The 15,266-nt window shown below is 34.3% G+C and overlaps 2 protein-coding genes across 2 annotated transcripts; one reads left to right on the forward strand and one right to left on the reverse strand.

Annotated features, from left to right (window-relative positions):
* Nucleotides 1-2,087: 2,087 nt before the first annotated feature.
* LOC125056445 (anaphase-promoting complex subunit 5) lies at nt 2,088-9,630 on the forward strand. Its single transcript, XM_047659538.1, has 13 exons — nt 2,088-2,277; nt 2,389-2,465; nt 2,592-2,808; nt 3,070-3,203; nt 3,541-3,635; nt 4,023-4,182; nt 5,007-5,182; nt 5,361-5,589; nt 6,592-6,742; nt 6,876-7,064; nt 7,465-7,899; nt 8,626-8,786; nt 9,492-9,630. The coding sequence occupies exons 1-13, from the start codon at nt 2,148-2,150 to the stop codon at nt 9,609-9,611; spliced, it is 2,274 nt and encodes a 757-aa protein (XP_047515494.1). The 5' UTR covers nt 2,088-2,147; the 3' UTR covers nt 9,612-9,630.
* LOC125056444 (integrator complex subunit 2) lies at nt 9,631-14,075 on the reverse strand. The gene is made up of 7 exons (XM_047659537.1): nt 13,660-14,075; nt 13,211-13,584; nt 12,953-13,137; nt 12,524-12,872; nt 12,376-12,448; nt 11,814-11,997; nt 9,631-11,590 (listed from the first exon to the last, which is right to left on the reverse strand). Exons 1-7 carry the CDS (start codon nt 13,947-13,949, stop codon nt 9,671-9,673), a joined length of 3,375 nt encoding a protein of 1,124 aa, XP_047515493.1. The 5' UTR covers nt 13,950-14,075; the 3' UTR covers nt 9,631-9,670.
* Between the last annotated feature and the right edge of the window lie 1,191 nt (nt 14,076-15,266).

The raw sequence follows: 15,266 nt of genomic DNA on the forward strand, positions 1-15,266 counted from the left end.
ACCTGTCAAATTTAGTTCCAAAAATCACCGCGGGACTTCTTTCGTGAAAAGCACTATACTTTATAATCTTCGGTCTTCCAAATCTGTGGTAACAAACTGTTGTTTTTAAACATTTATAACTTAGTTATTTATGCCTCTGATATGTGTGTAAGTACTGCTGAACAACATGTTTCCTCCTCTTTATCTTTGCTAAAATCCTGGATGGATGCAAATGGCCTAGATCTGTCTCCCTCAAAAAGTTCCGTTGTACTTTTCACTAAATCCCGAACTCCTCCCTCACCTACTATAACATATGATCGTCATATATTACCCGTTTATAATCAAGTAAAGTTCTTAGGAGTTATACTTGATTCTAAACTAACAGGTCAACCACACTGCGAATTTGTAGTTGGTAAATGTGAGCGACACTTGAACATGCTGAGATGTCTCAGTGGAGTTTGGTGGGGTGCTCACCCAGCCACATTGAGGTTGGTGTATAATGCTGTTATTAGAAGTGTACTGGATTTTGGGACCTTTTTCTTAGATCCAGGTAATGTAGCTGGCTTCAGAAAACTAGACCTCATACAGTCTAGGGCTTTAAGGATTGTTTCTGGTGCCATGAAATCAAGCCCGGTTAATGCTTTGCAAATAGAATGTTGTGACCCTCCATTAAACTTAAGACGTCAATATCTGTCAGATAGATTCATTTTTAGAATTGTCCAGTTCCATCATCCCCTCATCTCCAAACTGGAGTCTCTTTCTCTAAAATTACCCTCTTCACATAAACCTATACCTTGTCTATTAAAAAGCTTCCTGAAATTCAAACAAATACAAGCCCCAACTCATTCCTTTAATGTACTTCCTCTATTTAGCTCTTCTTATGATTCTCTTCTTCTTTCTCCAGAGATTTGCTTTTCTCTTGGCATTGAAAAATCTGATTTTAATGCCAATGCAATTTTTAATTGCAATGTCAATAGCAAATGGCCTAACTGGCATCAAATGTACACAGATTCATCTAAACACTCCAATGGGTGTGTTGGTGTTGGAGTGTTTCACAAACAATATAACATAGTTCAGAAAATTAAATTACCTCCGGAATCATCGGTCTTTACCGGTGAATGTTTTGGACTACTAAAAGCTCTTGAATATGTGTTGTGTTTCAAACTCAATAAAACCGTTATATTTACCGATTCCTTAAGTGCTTTACAGAGCTTAGCAAAATTTTCACTAAAACTTAACCCATTTTTTCATGTAATATTTGAATGTAAGAGAAAGCTGTTGCACTGCCAATTACACAACTATTTAGTTTCATTCTGTTGGATACCTAGTCACTGTGGTATCTCTGGAAATGTAAAAGCTGACAGTTTGGCTAACAGTGCTACTGAGACCGGTGACGTACACCCGTACAAGAATTTTGGCCATGATCTTGCTGCTTTGCCCGGCATATATCTCCACAAATCGTGGAATATGTGTTGGGAAGAGAAAGGCCGGATTAAGGGTCGTTTCTTGTATGCTATACAGTCTTCCGTTCCCAGGAAGCCATGGTTTGCCAAATTGTCGCTTGGTAAAACCACCACTTCTACTATAATCCGTATGCGTCTGGGACATAACAGCCTTCCAGTTCATTTGCACAAACTTGGTATCGTAACTAGTACCGCCTGTGAGTGTGGCGAGAGCTATTCTGACCTGAATCATGTTTTCTTTTCTTGTCCTAAATATGACCATTCTTCCTTATACACTTCTTTAGTATCTCTCTCTGTTCCCCTTCCTACCAATATTTCTTTACTTCTTCGAGATTTAAATCCCCTTGTATATAGTATTTTAAGTATATTTATTGTAAATAATAACATTAAACTATAATTTTGATTAATTTTTCCCCTTATGTAACTATTCTGATTTTGTTGTAAATTTAATGCGTTTTCAATCATCTATGTTATGTCGCGATTAGTTTCCTTCGTTTTTTATTATTCATAAACTGTAAATAATTAAAACAGCGAGATATAAAAATCTTATACCTACTTGACACTGGCTAATGCACAAACCGTGCCAGAGCCATAAAGGAAAAAAAAAAAAAAAAAAAAAAAAAAAAAAAAAAAAAAAAAAAAAATTTTTAAATTTTGAGTTTTAAAATTTTATAACATACTCAAAATAATTTGCTATTTTAAAATATGGATGCTGGAGCAGAAAATCTTGATTTTATTAAACTTGTTAATGTAAAGGGAAATGTTGATAATATCACTCCTCATAAAATAGCAGTTGTCGCTTTTATTAGAGAATATGGGTTGCTGAAAATTGAAGGTAAAATAGTTTTGTAATGGTTTTAATATATTATATTTAATTAAAGGTTGAATTTTGAAACGCTTTATAATACGCTTTATACGAGTTACAATATAGTCTATTATTTTACAGCCAGAGAAATGTCTGAGCGAACAATAGCTCCTAAATATAGGAAGGATTTTTGTATTTTGGCTTTAAAACTAATACAGGTAATCAAATATTATATTGTTGAATTAAATAATACAGTTGGAAAAAGTTACAAAAAAAAACTTTCAGTTGAATGTTGACTACAAAGAGATTAGAAAAAGGAAATGTTTAAAAATGATTTGTTTTAGTGTCCTGATATGGAGTTCAAAGAGTTAGAAGCTCTTCTTACAGATGGAAGGTACAATCTTTTGAGTGTGCACTTACAGAATTTTTGTGTTAGACTGCAAAACATTTACATTAATGGAATAAATGCACTGATGGATTGTGTTACATCCACATTAAAGATGTTGATGATAGAACAATCTGAAGTTAAGCCATCAATTGTTAATAGATGCAGTGTCATAGGTACATATTGTTTACTTTATAAACTTTAAAGGAAGAATAAGCATAAGTATGAAAGGCATAGAAGATAAGCAAATAAATGATGTTTCCTTTAGACTTTTATATCTACATGTTGCAAAATTAATGCTAATGTAGTATTGGTTAAAACTGCACATAAATATTAATAAATAAGTAATTATTTTCTTTCCACATAGAATCAATTTTATTTATTTGTTGTTTAGTAATAACTTTTATTCAAAGATCTATTATTATGTTTGCTTTCAGGCTTTTACCTCAGGAGGATTGTATTGCATTTGGATAAACTGACTTTTATTCAGCTTGGTACATTGTATAAATCATTCTGTCAATATTATCAAAAAGGCAGACCAGGTCTTATGATGAGATCCTTGAGTAAAGAGGTTTGTAAGACTGAGAGACTAATTCAGATCTAAGAAGTGTAAATCCATCCCAATGAGGCAAAGACATTTCTGAATGAATTTCATTAAATCATTAAAAAAAATGATGTTTTTCTGGGTATAAAACTTAAAAAAACTCCATCTTGTAGTAAAATAGTTAGTAATTTAAAAGAGTATCGGAGAGATTCTTGCCTTTGATTTATCTATGACATACAATGTGTACAATATTCCTTAGCACATAGTATTACTTCATGTTAACTACTAAGGTACAATGGCAGTACTTAGTAAGCATGTGTTTCTTAACATGAAATATTTGCTTTACATAACTTTTTTTTTTCAGAAGTTGCATAATATTGATTCACAGGCATCAACATCCATAAATGACGAATCAAGACCTCAAGAAATTATTTCAAAATTAATTGCAGATAAGGATAAGTAAGTATACATACAAGTATTTTAGTCGTAATTAAAGCCATGTAAACTTTTATCCTAATGTAATGTATTTATGAATGAATAATTAAAAAAAAATCACATCATATATATACATATTTTTATACCAAATGCTTTAACCAATTATTTAAGTACAAATTTGTTTTAAAAAAGTTGTTGCGAGATGTTACCGAATCCTATATTTTTTAAATCGAAGTAAAAGTTCCGGAGAATGGGGCGTTTACACAAACAAGTTCTTTAGGTTTACATTAGTATTAGGGCATAAACATAAAATCGAAATACCAGAGAAAAAAAATGCAGTGACCAAGCCTTATATTATTAATTTAATATTGTATAACAATATTTATGATTGTTTATATAATGTTTTTATAGCAACTTCGAAGAGTGTCAGTGGTCACGAAAACAAGCGGAGCTGTTTACGGCACAACAGGCTAACTTATTGCAAATTAATCCAAAAATGGCGCTACCCCCAAAGCAATTACAAAAGATGACAATGCAAATCATTCACGACATACCTGAGTATCCAGATGTGGTAATTATATAATTTATATTATCCAATTGATAAGATGCCTGTGAAAGATACCAGTTCGTTCAGCACCCCACGCATTTAAGTACTTAAGTATAGGTCTGGGTAGAGCAAGATTCATCTTGTTGATTATATTTTCTAAAACTACTGGTCGTACTTGAATTCGTGTATGCGGTGATGTTAGTTATTTCGATTCACATAATCATTTGCGTGTTGTTCCCACGAGAATGTAAGTGCGTGCTCCTATTTCACCATGCCTCCTGCTGATAGACGACAAGTCTTTGTTTTTAAGTTATGTTATTATTATTAATTACTTAAGATGTCATGTGGAACATGGTGTAAAGGTTGCAGCTCCTTACAAACGTTATGTAAAAAATAAACATGGCGAATAAAAAGAGTAGCGGAGAGTTTATTGCCAGTTTTTCTCTTCCGTTCGACGCCCTTGATTTGAGAACTGGCACTAAATATAAAGTTAGAAGCATTTCATATACATTTATTTTCTTTTTTTGACGATTATAAGTTTACAATGTGTTACCTATATGATTAAATAATTTTTGAATTTGAAAAGGAAATCTTATTATAAAACTTTTATCTCAGTCGAGACATTTATTCTAAAGTCTAAACGCTGATGAATGTTCAAGTCAGTCAATTACAATAATGTATTTATAAAGTTAATTTATATTACAAAGAATTGGTAGATTTGTTTTAAATTTGTTTTTTTTTCTTTGAAAAGTGACTTCATACGCGACTTAAAAATGAATGTTTGTATTGGATCGTTTAAATGTTTTGGAACATAAACCGCAATAAATGATACAAACCATTTTTTTTAGCATTTTTTAAGTTTTTTGAATTGCTTGCGGATGAAAGAGTTTTGCGGCGCACAAGAGTCGTTGTACAACTGCTTTGATCGGCCTGTCTTTAGTATTGGCAATGGTAGCGATAAAAACAAGAATTTCCGATTTGCTGCGCTTAACAGAGCTGCAATGCACGTTCAGTTTGGTCATAAGTAAGTAATATCATACCCCTTATTCATAAAAACTAATTATAATTGTACTTTTTCAACAAGTACATTCGTCTCTTTCTGTAAAAGTGTTTTTACGATGTGATGAAAAGAGACATCTACTTTCGTTATAACTGTGCAATTATATAAAAAAATTGTAAAAGAACGATATTAATTTCCTCAGACCTCTAGCAATGGAAGGGGTTCGCGAAGCCCTAGCGAAAGCCCAAGAGGCAGGTGACAGTGCGTGTATGTCACATGCGGCAGCTTGGGGAGCTCTAGCGGGCGGGAGAGCTCGTCGAGCTGCGTTATTATCTCGTATGCCTCGCGCCCCTAGGGCTGCTGCAGCAGCCGCTCAGTTCATGGCCTTGCATGCAGCACTCAACTCTGTCAAGCCGTGCGAAGTGTTTCAGGTATTATAAGGTCTAATACTTGATTTTTTGTTATTATTTTTATTGAAACTAAAGGTGTATACAACTATTAAAATGAGAGAGAGCCTAGGGCTCCTATTACCCGTTTTATATTTACCGTGACTTGAATTGTAATCAATTTGAGTTTCATGGAAAATACCTACCGACCGATGTCGTCCTGTACTTAAAAGAAATAAACACAAAAAGTTTCATCAAAATCAGCCGTTTAGGAGGAGTTTAATTACAAACGTACGCACAGAAGATTTATACAGGGTGGCCAAAAAGTGATGGATCTAACGCAACTAAGGTACAGATGAGGTTATCAGCTGCAAAAAAATGATCTATGGGAGGGAGGTCCCTAAGTTCAACCCCTGCAGAGTTATAATTTATTTTGCGTTTTTATAAGAAAGTTTACTTTTTTTACTAATTCTTATTAAAATTCGAAAAAATCAACACCTGTATCTTTTTCATTATATCCACTAGATTGGTACTGATAAGTCCTTGCGTTAGACATGCTATTTATATTTATTAGAGCCACTCATGGCCATGTGTAATACCTTTTCAGAATCCCTATTAAATGCGCCAAAACTTGTAATACAGGGTCACTTTTCGGTATAGTATTTTTTTTTCACAGTGGGGTCGGAAGTAACCAAAAAGTTATGATTTGAGAAATGTTTATATAGTATAACTTAATATTATCTTTAATACACTCAATAAACAAATATAAATAGCATGTCCAACGTAGATTTTTTAGAATTTTAATAAGAATTAGTATAAAAAGTCTATTTTCTTATAAAAACGCTAAATAAATTATAACTCTGCAGGGGTTGAGTTTAAGGACCTCTCGTAGAACAATTTTTTGCAGCTGATCCCCTATTTGCGTTTGATCCACGTCTTTTTGGCCACCTTGTATATATCAAGATGTCCGAAAGACATACGATGATGATTTTTTTATTAAAAATATTATCATTGGTATAATATTAGAATATTTTACTATCTTTTCAGATAATAAGCAAAGGAGATTCCTTAAATTACATGCATTCATTGACAGACCTCACCATGGCAGCATTGGCGAATACGGCCGCCCTTTGGGGTCTTTATGGGAAATCTGAAATGGCCTCTATCAATTGCCAACTCTTGTTGAATTTAAATACAAGTAATACATATTACTTTATATCTTAGAACGCTATCGGTTGCAACCTTTTTTTTTAAATTTCGACATTCAATAAAAATAATATAATTCGAATATCAGCGAGAATGATTATACAGAATATTTAATATTTATACAGAATGCAAAATCGGCATGGGTGCCGCATGGCAATGGGGCGATACAAGTGCGACGGCAGGTGCGGGGGCAGTGGGCGTCGTAGCGTGGCGGGGACACGTTGCCATGGCAACCGCTCTCGCTTCTCACTTTACTACGCCGCCCGCGCGAGCCCTTAACTTAAGATATCACGCTACATTCGCGCTTAGAGCCGGTAATGTGTGTTTATAAAGTAAATAATTATTAAGTGAATAGACACTAATCGGATTACTATCCAGCACTGTTGGTTAATTTTAAACTATCAAACAAACAGTAGTAAAAATAGGTGAAGTAATAAAATATTTATCGTAACTTTTACCAAATTTTTATGCTTTGGATAATTCTGGAAAGTTTTTGTGGTTTATACTTGACAGTAGTGACACCTGAGATATTTACTTCTTTACCTTAATCTGTGCAAACTATGACAGCCGGACATAGCGCGCATACACATTACTTACCCACCCACAACATACGGCCCCAGTATGAGGTAGCCTTAGAATAGTTTGACACAACCATATTTTGTTCAAAGTTAATTACAATATGTGTACTGAATTCATAACTTCCCAATTTCGCAGGAAAATGGGAAGAAGCCGAACAAAGTATACGCGAATTAGCATCATTCGATAGATGGGAAAGTCAATTACTTAAAGCAGAGATGTACTTTTTGAAAGGTGATCCCACGAATTCCCTTGAAACGTTACAAGATATTTTGGAAAATTGTAAAACTGAAGATGACAGCCAACATTATATTCCCCTTCGTTTAAAAGCAATGATTCTAGAATCAGAAGTGGAGCATTCATTTAGTAGTGTACAGTCGATAAACATAATATTGTTAAACGAAGCGTTGACGATAGCTAGATTATCGCACTTGCATTACCTCGCTGCGTGTATAGAGATGCATATAGCGAACGTACAGTTGCATATGGGATGTTCGAAAAAGGCATTACTATTGGCGAGAAAGGTTCTACCAACGATTATGGAACATGGCAGCGCTTATGATGTGGCAAGAGGTATGTATTAATGTCTACTTACCGTTGTTATCTAGGCAAAACTGTTACGTTGTTATAGTTGGACAGTAATCTTGATACTTTATATGAAGGAATATATAATTTTTGTGTATGATGAAATGACGCGTAGCAAATAAGATAGTATTAATATTAACTGACAGGCCGATTCTAATTCCGAACAGACTATATTAGTCCAATAATTGTTTATATGAAAAGGTTATTTCCATATAAAACAACTGGGCGACCGTCGTACTTCCATATAAATTCACAATTTTTCGTCGTACATAATTTAAAGAGAATAATAAAATAGCTTGAAAATATATAAAAAATATTTGTTTTACATTATTGAAGTTCGTACTCGGTTATTTTGAGTTCCATTTCCCGTGGATAATAATTTCGGGTTGAATTGGAATTGAGTTCTGACATTAGAAAAAATATAATATTTGGAGACTAGATTCGATTTGAGTACCCTACAAATCACATATCTTTAAAAATTATCAATTAAGCAAATACAAATTGGTCTGCCTAATGGCTAATAAGGTTGTAATATAGTAAAAGAAATATTTTTAAATTTAAAGAATTACCATCTGAATATCTAAGAGTCAATTAGTAAATGTGTTTTGGTATCAAAATAAAATAAAATATGTTTATGGAATATAACATACAGGTAAGTATAACTTATTCCACGAATCAAAACGAATTCAAAATAGATTACGTAAATTTTTGCAGGAATGCTATTATATACAAAATGTCGGATAGCAACCGTATCTCCAGCAGGGGATGCAAGACAACAAGTATTGCAATCGTGTTGTGAAAGTTTGGACATAGTTAAGGAAAATTTCTCTAAGGTTGGAGCTCAAAATCGCGTGTTGCAAACGTGGTACTTACAGGCGAGTATTTTTTGATATTACCTTATTATATATAATTAATAATAAACAACTAATAGCGTAAAATATACCAACAGAGAAAAAAAGGGCAAAGTAAAAAATACAACTTTATTAAAAAATTTAAAAAAATCCGTTATATTTTTATAATGAAATATTGGTATTTAGTATGTAAAATAGTGGGATTTCGCCAGTATTATAAATTTAGGCATTGTGTTTATTGTTTATGTATAATTTATGCAATTACTATGGTGGCTGGGATCTGCATATGTAACGATGCTTACATATTGAGAATTCGGGCCAGTTACTGACGGAATACTTAGTTCTAAAATTTAGTAATTTGTAGGTTTTTTGAATACATTATAAGTAACACTGCACTAGGTTTTGGTATTTATCTCACCGCTGTCGGGTTGAGTCACGTGATTACGTGGAAATTGGTTTATGATAGGATCTAGCAGGACAGTTCATTTATCAACTTTTATCGACTTGACGCCAAGACGTTATAGTAGCCTGATGTAAAAATCTTTGTTTATGTTATTATAATAGCTATTAAAACTGTTTTGTAATTTCGGTTATTTGATCGGAAAAAAAAGTAAATATTTTTTAGGGACAGAGACATCGACAAGGCTAAGTCAATTTCTTTATGTCTAATTGTCTATCTACACAATGTGTCCAAACTATTGTAATTCTAATTTTCCTAAACACTTTCAGGCCAGACTTTTTCATGACATTGGAAATATTGCAGCACGAAATCAATGCGCATGGATGTTTAGACAATTAGAATCTCAATTACCTTTAGATACTTTGCAAATGTCGCATATTGTATTTTAATAAAAAAATTAAACCAACATTTATTGATTTTGATTTATTCTTACGTTTAAAGGACCAAATTAGTGTAATTTGTCATTCAACAGAGCCTTTTGCACTACTTCGGACATAGCACTTTTAATATCACGACAGAGAACTTCGGAAACCAATACCTTAGTATCGCTTTGCACATCTGATAGAACATAAGCGCCCTCCCCTAAAATGTTTGTGTCATTCCAACAATGACCCAGTGAAGCTTGTGATTCACAAATTCTTCCCAACTGCAATAAAAGTGAAGTGATATCTTCTAAAAGGGAGGGAAATGCTGTGCAAATTCTAACTAGTGATTTGAGAACTGGTTGAAACAACTCAAGACGCAAATCGCTCGGCAAAACTGATAGTAACGTAGATAGGGTGTTAATGCATAATCTGGCGATCGACATCGCTTTGGGTAATGCATACTGAATCGACAAATGAGAGACTAGATCAACGGCAAAGATCTGTTTCTCTAGAGACGCTTGGCTTAGAAGTTCTGGAATGAAGTCAAGACAAATGTGCATTGAGGGTATTCCTTGTACGGTGATGGGCAGCAACTCCTTTGGATACCCTTGAAAATGTACGAGTTTAGCAAGTGAGGGTTCTGAAATAAATATTTGATGTAGAAAAGAGCATATTATACTCCGAACTTCTCTTAAGGACCACATCAATTCGGGCTTTAACTGATCTTCTGAAGTCTCGAGACAAGCTTCTAGCAATATTTGGAGCGCGGCGCTCTCTTGTGCCGCGACCAAGGCGTTTTTGAGCTCTTCCCTTTCTGAATCAGATGTTAGTTGACCGCTTTTCTCCAATAGCGGTTTATCCAACAAGTGGCGACTCAGCTGACACCTTGAGGCCGCCAAACTTGCTTCTAATATTCTCAAGATAATTTTTAGTACTGGCCCACATCGAAAAACTCGTATATCACACCGTAATACTTGCAATGGGTCCACAAGAACATTTTCCTGGGTTATTGTGACATTTTTAGCACCGCTATTTATGTCCAAAAGAGCATTGATTGTCATTATCCACAGACATCGCGGCAACACAGTGTTCAATCGAAGCCATACTTCTCTATATAATTCCTGAATATGTCGTGGGACCCCTTCACCGAGCACGCATTTCACGTGTTTCACAAATGTCTCTGCGAATGGCCAAATTTCAGTTGGATTTTTACTAAGCATTGCCTTTAAAACTTTGCCAGTTTTGTACGGATTCGTTTCGATACTATTAAAAGCCTCATTAATGAACGTTTCCGACAATTTGAAATCTACATGATGGCGACACGAGTCTCCGAAAACTTGATCGTCCATCCAGTCGTCTACTAAAGATAACTGTGGGAAGTGTGTCGCCAAGAGACGTAATAATGGGCTGAAAAGTCCTCCGTAACTCGACTGATCTTTTTGCGCTTGATGAAGCAAATACTTGATGGGAAGTTCGGAGAGGAACGCGGTAGAATAGCTTTTGATTTTTCTGCCATTCGCGATCAGCAGAGCGGCATTAGTCAGCCGAATGTCTTCATAGAGCAAAAGATAGTAAATTAGAAGCAACTGTGAAGCTAATGTCGGCTTTTCGATGGTGATATCGACTGATGATTCACCATCGATTTCCATTGGGGTAAATGAGGATTTATTCTGGCCATCAAAGTTGACACCAAATATAGAGTTTCTGAATACTTTCTTTATTTCCTCTTCCGTTGTTGGTTGGTTAAAATATTCATTGGATCCTTTGTTATTTATGACTAATATTGAGTTGACGTAAACTTCAACTAGAGCAGGCATGACTGGGTGCAATGGGGCTGTACAATTGCAGATTTGACGATATATCCAATTTTTTATGGGAACCTTGTGTTTCGAAAATGCTCTAGATTTCAGTAACTGATGAATACAGTGCACAGGTAAATAGCCAGCAATGTTACTATTGAGGTTGGCAGTTACAGGAACTTTAACAGCATGTGCAGTAACCACCTGTTGAGAAGAATTGAACTAATTAGTAACCTAGACAATTATTTTAGTTCATATTATGAAACCATAATCAAACATTGTTTGTATGTTTTGAAACTCAGTTACTTATAATGCTTAAGGTAAGTTGCAATACATCAATGGCAAAAATAATATGTAGTTCAAATTGTATATTAAATAAAAAGGTAGAGGAAAAACTTCCTAGTTTTTCTTTATGTATCTTAAGTACCTGTTCTGTAAATATTTCCTGAGTAAAGGCCTGTTTTATACGCGCCAATCCATTGGGCCGTACGGGCACTCTCATTCCTAGAGTGGCACAAACCAGCTCTCCAACTGCAGCTAATTGGCCAGAGTGAAAATGGATAGCAATCAACAATAACATCTCACCAAATGATGCAGTAAATCCAGAGTTGCTAAAAACAGTAAGTTAAATTTTTTTAATTTGTAAAAAGGTGATTGGGTCACTTAATATTCCTAGTAATCATGATTTTCTGCTGCTTTATCTTAAAATATCATTTCATATGGCCATTGCTATATTGACCTGTCCTAATCACGTGACGTTCGAAGGGGTGGGGGCGGGTATAGTAAGATATCACCTATCAAAGTGGCTTAGAAAAACGATCGATCAGTAGATCGAGAGAGATTCTCTGCGTAATGCGCGTGATGACGTAGTAGTCTCAAACCTCACAACGTATCACCATGGGGGAGGGAGGGGTTACAAAATGTTAAAAAAACATCACATGATTAATGGACAGCCCCCTTGCACTGTAGTTGATTTAATTAATACACACCTTTCGAAATAGGCTTCTTCTTTCACAAGCCATTGGACCCATTCAATTGCTCTCTTTTCATGTTCTGGTGCAGCTAAAATCATAGAGTTACTAATAAATAATGATCCTCACTAATATACCTAATTAAATTAATAACTTGTATCATTACCCATAAGAGATGGACAGGCAAGGATCATACATAGACTCAATGAAACAAATCGAACTCCAGCAGCTGTTGGTGGTGGTTTTTGTGTAACAAGTCTTAGAAGTCCAGACACTTCATCCTCTTGAAATTTAATGCCTGCAATTCCTCTCAGAGCACAGTAGAGTCTTAATAGTGCTGAAGCATCAACTCCCGCTGAAGCTTCTTTCAATCTATTAAGTAATTCCTGGCGAAGCTTTATAAGTGCATTGTGTCCGTCACCTTTGCCTCTTTTATGTGAATTTCTTAAAAATGGAGCATACCATGACCTTGTGTTTTGATCAGAACCTAATAAAAGGCTTGATACAAATGAAACCTACAAAGAGATGTTTAATGATAATGATGACCTAAAAAATCATGATAATATTGCATTATCATTCAAAAACAATTGCATACCAAATCATCTTGATGGTGTGTCAGTGTGAGGTTTATGAGAAGGGATGGTAAACGAGACACTGATGCTGCTTTGGCTCTTATTGATGCTGCCATATATGGACACATGTCACACAATGTGGAGAGAGCTTTTGCTCTAATACCTCCTTCTTCCCCTCTTTCAGCATTCATCACCAATGACTCAGCAACTAGAAAATCCAATTCCTATTTTATTAAAAAAAATTAAACATTATTGCTAAAACTTTAGTTTATAAAACTTACCATCTTGTAAAGTATCAGGCATATTTGCTACAACCCATGATATTATTATGGGACCTTTATTTACATATAGAAGAACTTCCACTATGTCACAAATATTTAGCAAATTAGGTAACTCAGCAAGACTTATACAAATTACATCTGTTACTTCCTCAAGATAAACATCATTATCAAATAATTCAGAGGGTTTAACTGTACTTTCACTATTTGCTGTTCGATTCTGGTTATATTCCAATAATTGTGCTTGCATTTGGAGTAATTCAGATAAAACCAACCTCACTCTTCTAGCTGAATCAGATTGTTCAAAATCATTTGCTATGCCATTTACAATGTTCTGTATTAAAAAAGATTCAACATTCTGAGATCCATTTTTTTGTCTGTAAGAAAAAATATTCTGACTTTTGAGAACCATTATGCAGTCACATTATAAGTATGTTTGTTATAATGCTTACCTCATTTGTTGTTCTTTTTTAAGGTCTACTTCTAGTGCATGAAACTCAATAGATAGTAAAGATACAATGAAATTTACCAAATCAATACCGGATAAAAGAGTAAGTATATCTTTCTTTGCTTCTGCACAATATCTAGTTACATCTAATGGTGATAAAAGTGCCATTCGCACAAGACAGGGAATGATGGGCCTTATTTCTTCTGATGAACTCTTCATAAGCGTTTCAATATCTACATCCTTCAGAGCTTTAAAAACGTGCGGTTGCACTTGTTTCATAAATACACTCTCCATGGCTAGTTTAGTTCGTAAACAGAACGACTATCTCTATAGATACAGCGTAAATTACAAGAATTTAGTTATTAGTTTGCTAAAAAAATTCCCTTCATGATATATAATTAAGAAATTAAAAACATCACTTTTCATTTATTTATAAAACATAGTAATTAGTGTTGGACGTTGGTTATTTTGTTTTGCCGTATTGCAATTGCGTACCGAATGCCGATTGCCTAACCACAGACTAGGATGACAAATGACAATTGACATGCTACGAGAATTTTGAAGTGTCTCACAGATTTACAGTGTTCTCAAGAAAAAACATTAACCAACCACTCATGAGTCAGTCGCATATTAACATTTCCCTCAATATTTAATTAATTATGTCTTAAAATATAAGCGCTCTGCCTATCTCCTTTTGGAATTTCAGCCTTAAAGGTAATAAATTTTGGGGCTAACAAAACGCATTCTCGCAATACCAACTATGTATAGGTCGGTTATCGAAAGCTGGCGGGTTCACAGTACTCACACTAATGCAATTTCACATACAGTATGTTTCAAAATATGATTTTTTTGCCATGCTATACATTTTAGTCCACTCTGGTTTAAGTAAGGTTGGGTGGGTTGTAAATAAATAAAAATGTGTCAAATACATATAAATATTAGGTGCATACGAGGGTGGATCCAAAAGTTCTAAGCCAGACCAAGAACGTGAAAGAGTAGTTCGTGTAAATATTTTTTTATTTTTCGACATAAGCTCCATCTAGCTCAACACACTTCACTAACTATTCTTTCAGTATTGAGAAACCCCAGTCGCATCTGATGTCAAATTAAATATAACATTTTTTCATTAAACTGTTTTTATTAAGATGCTTAAAATAATTAAAAACATTGTGCACCATTTCACAGATTGCCCTGGTAATGTTTGAAAAAAGATCAACATGTATAAAATAATAATAATATAAAACAGTAAAGATCAACATAAACAGTAGCAAAAGAAAAACAATAACTGTATCTTTTATACTCATAAGCTTGACCGAGCGCGAGAGAGACGGACAGTCTTTTCGTGAGGTATTTGTGATTGTATTTCAGTTTGACATCACGTCTCGCGCTTATTCACAGACACTACACAAGCACAAAGTGTAAATGTGTTGAAGCCGCCAGCTTTAGATAACATACCTATATGTGGGAATAACATTAAGACTAAAGACTATGAAGTTAGGACGACTATCTGCGGCATTCCCAATAGAAATGCATATTCTTGCATTTCAAGATTCAAAGAAGGAAGAATGAAAATAATTAATTCCATTCACTTGTAGACTAACTTCCACTCGT

The sequence above is a fragment of the Pieris napi genome, chromosome 15 (genome assembly GCF_905475465.1).
Source record: "Pieris napi chromosome 15, ilPieNapi1.2, whole genome shotgun sequence".
NCBI lineage: Eukaryota > Metazoa > Arthropoda > Insecta > Lepidoptera > Pieridae > Pieris > Pieris napi.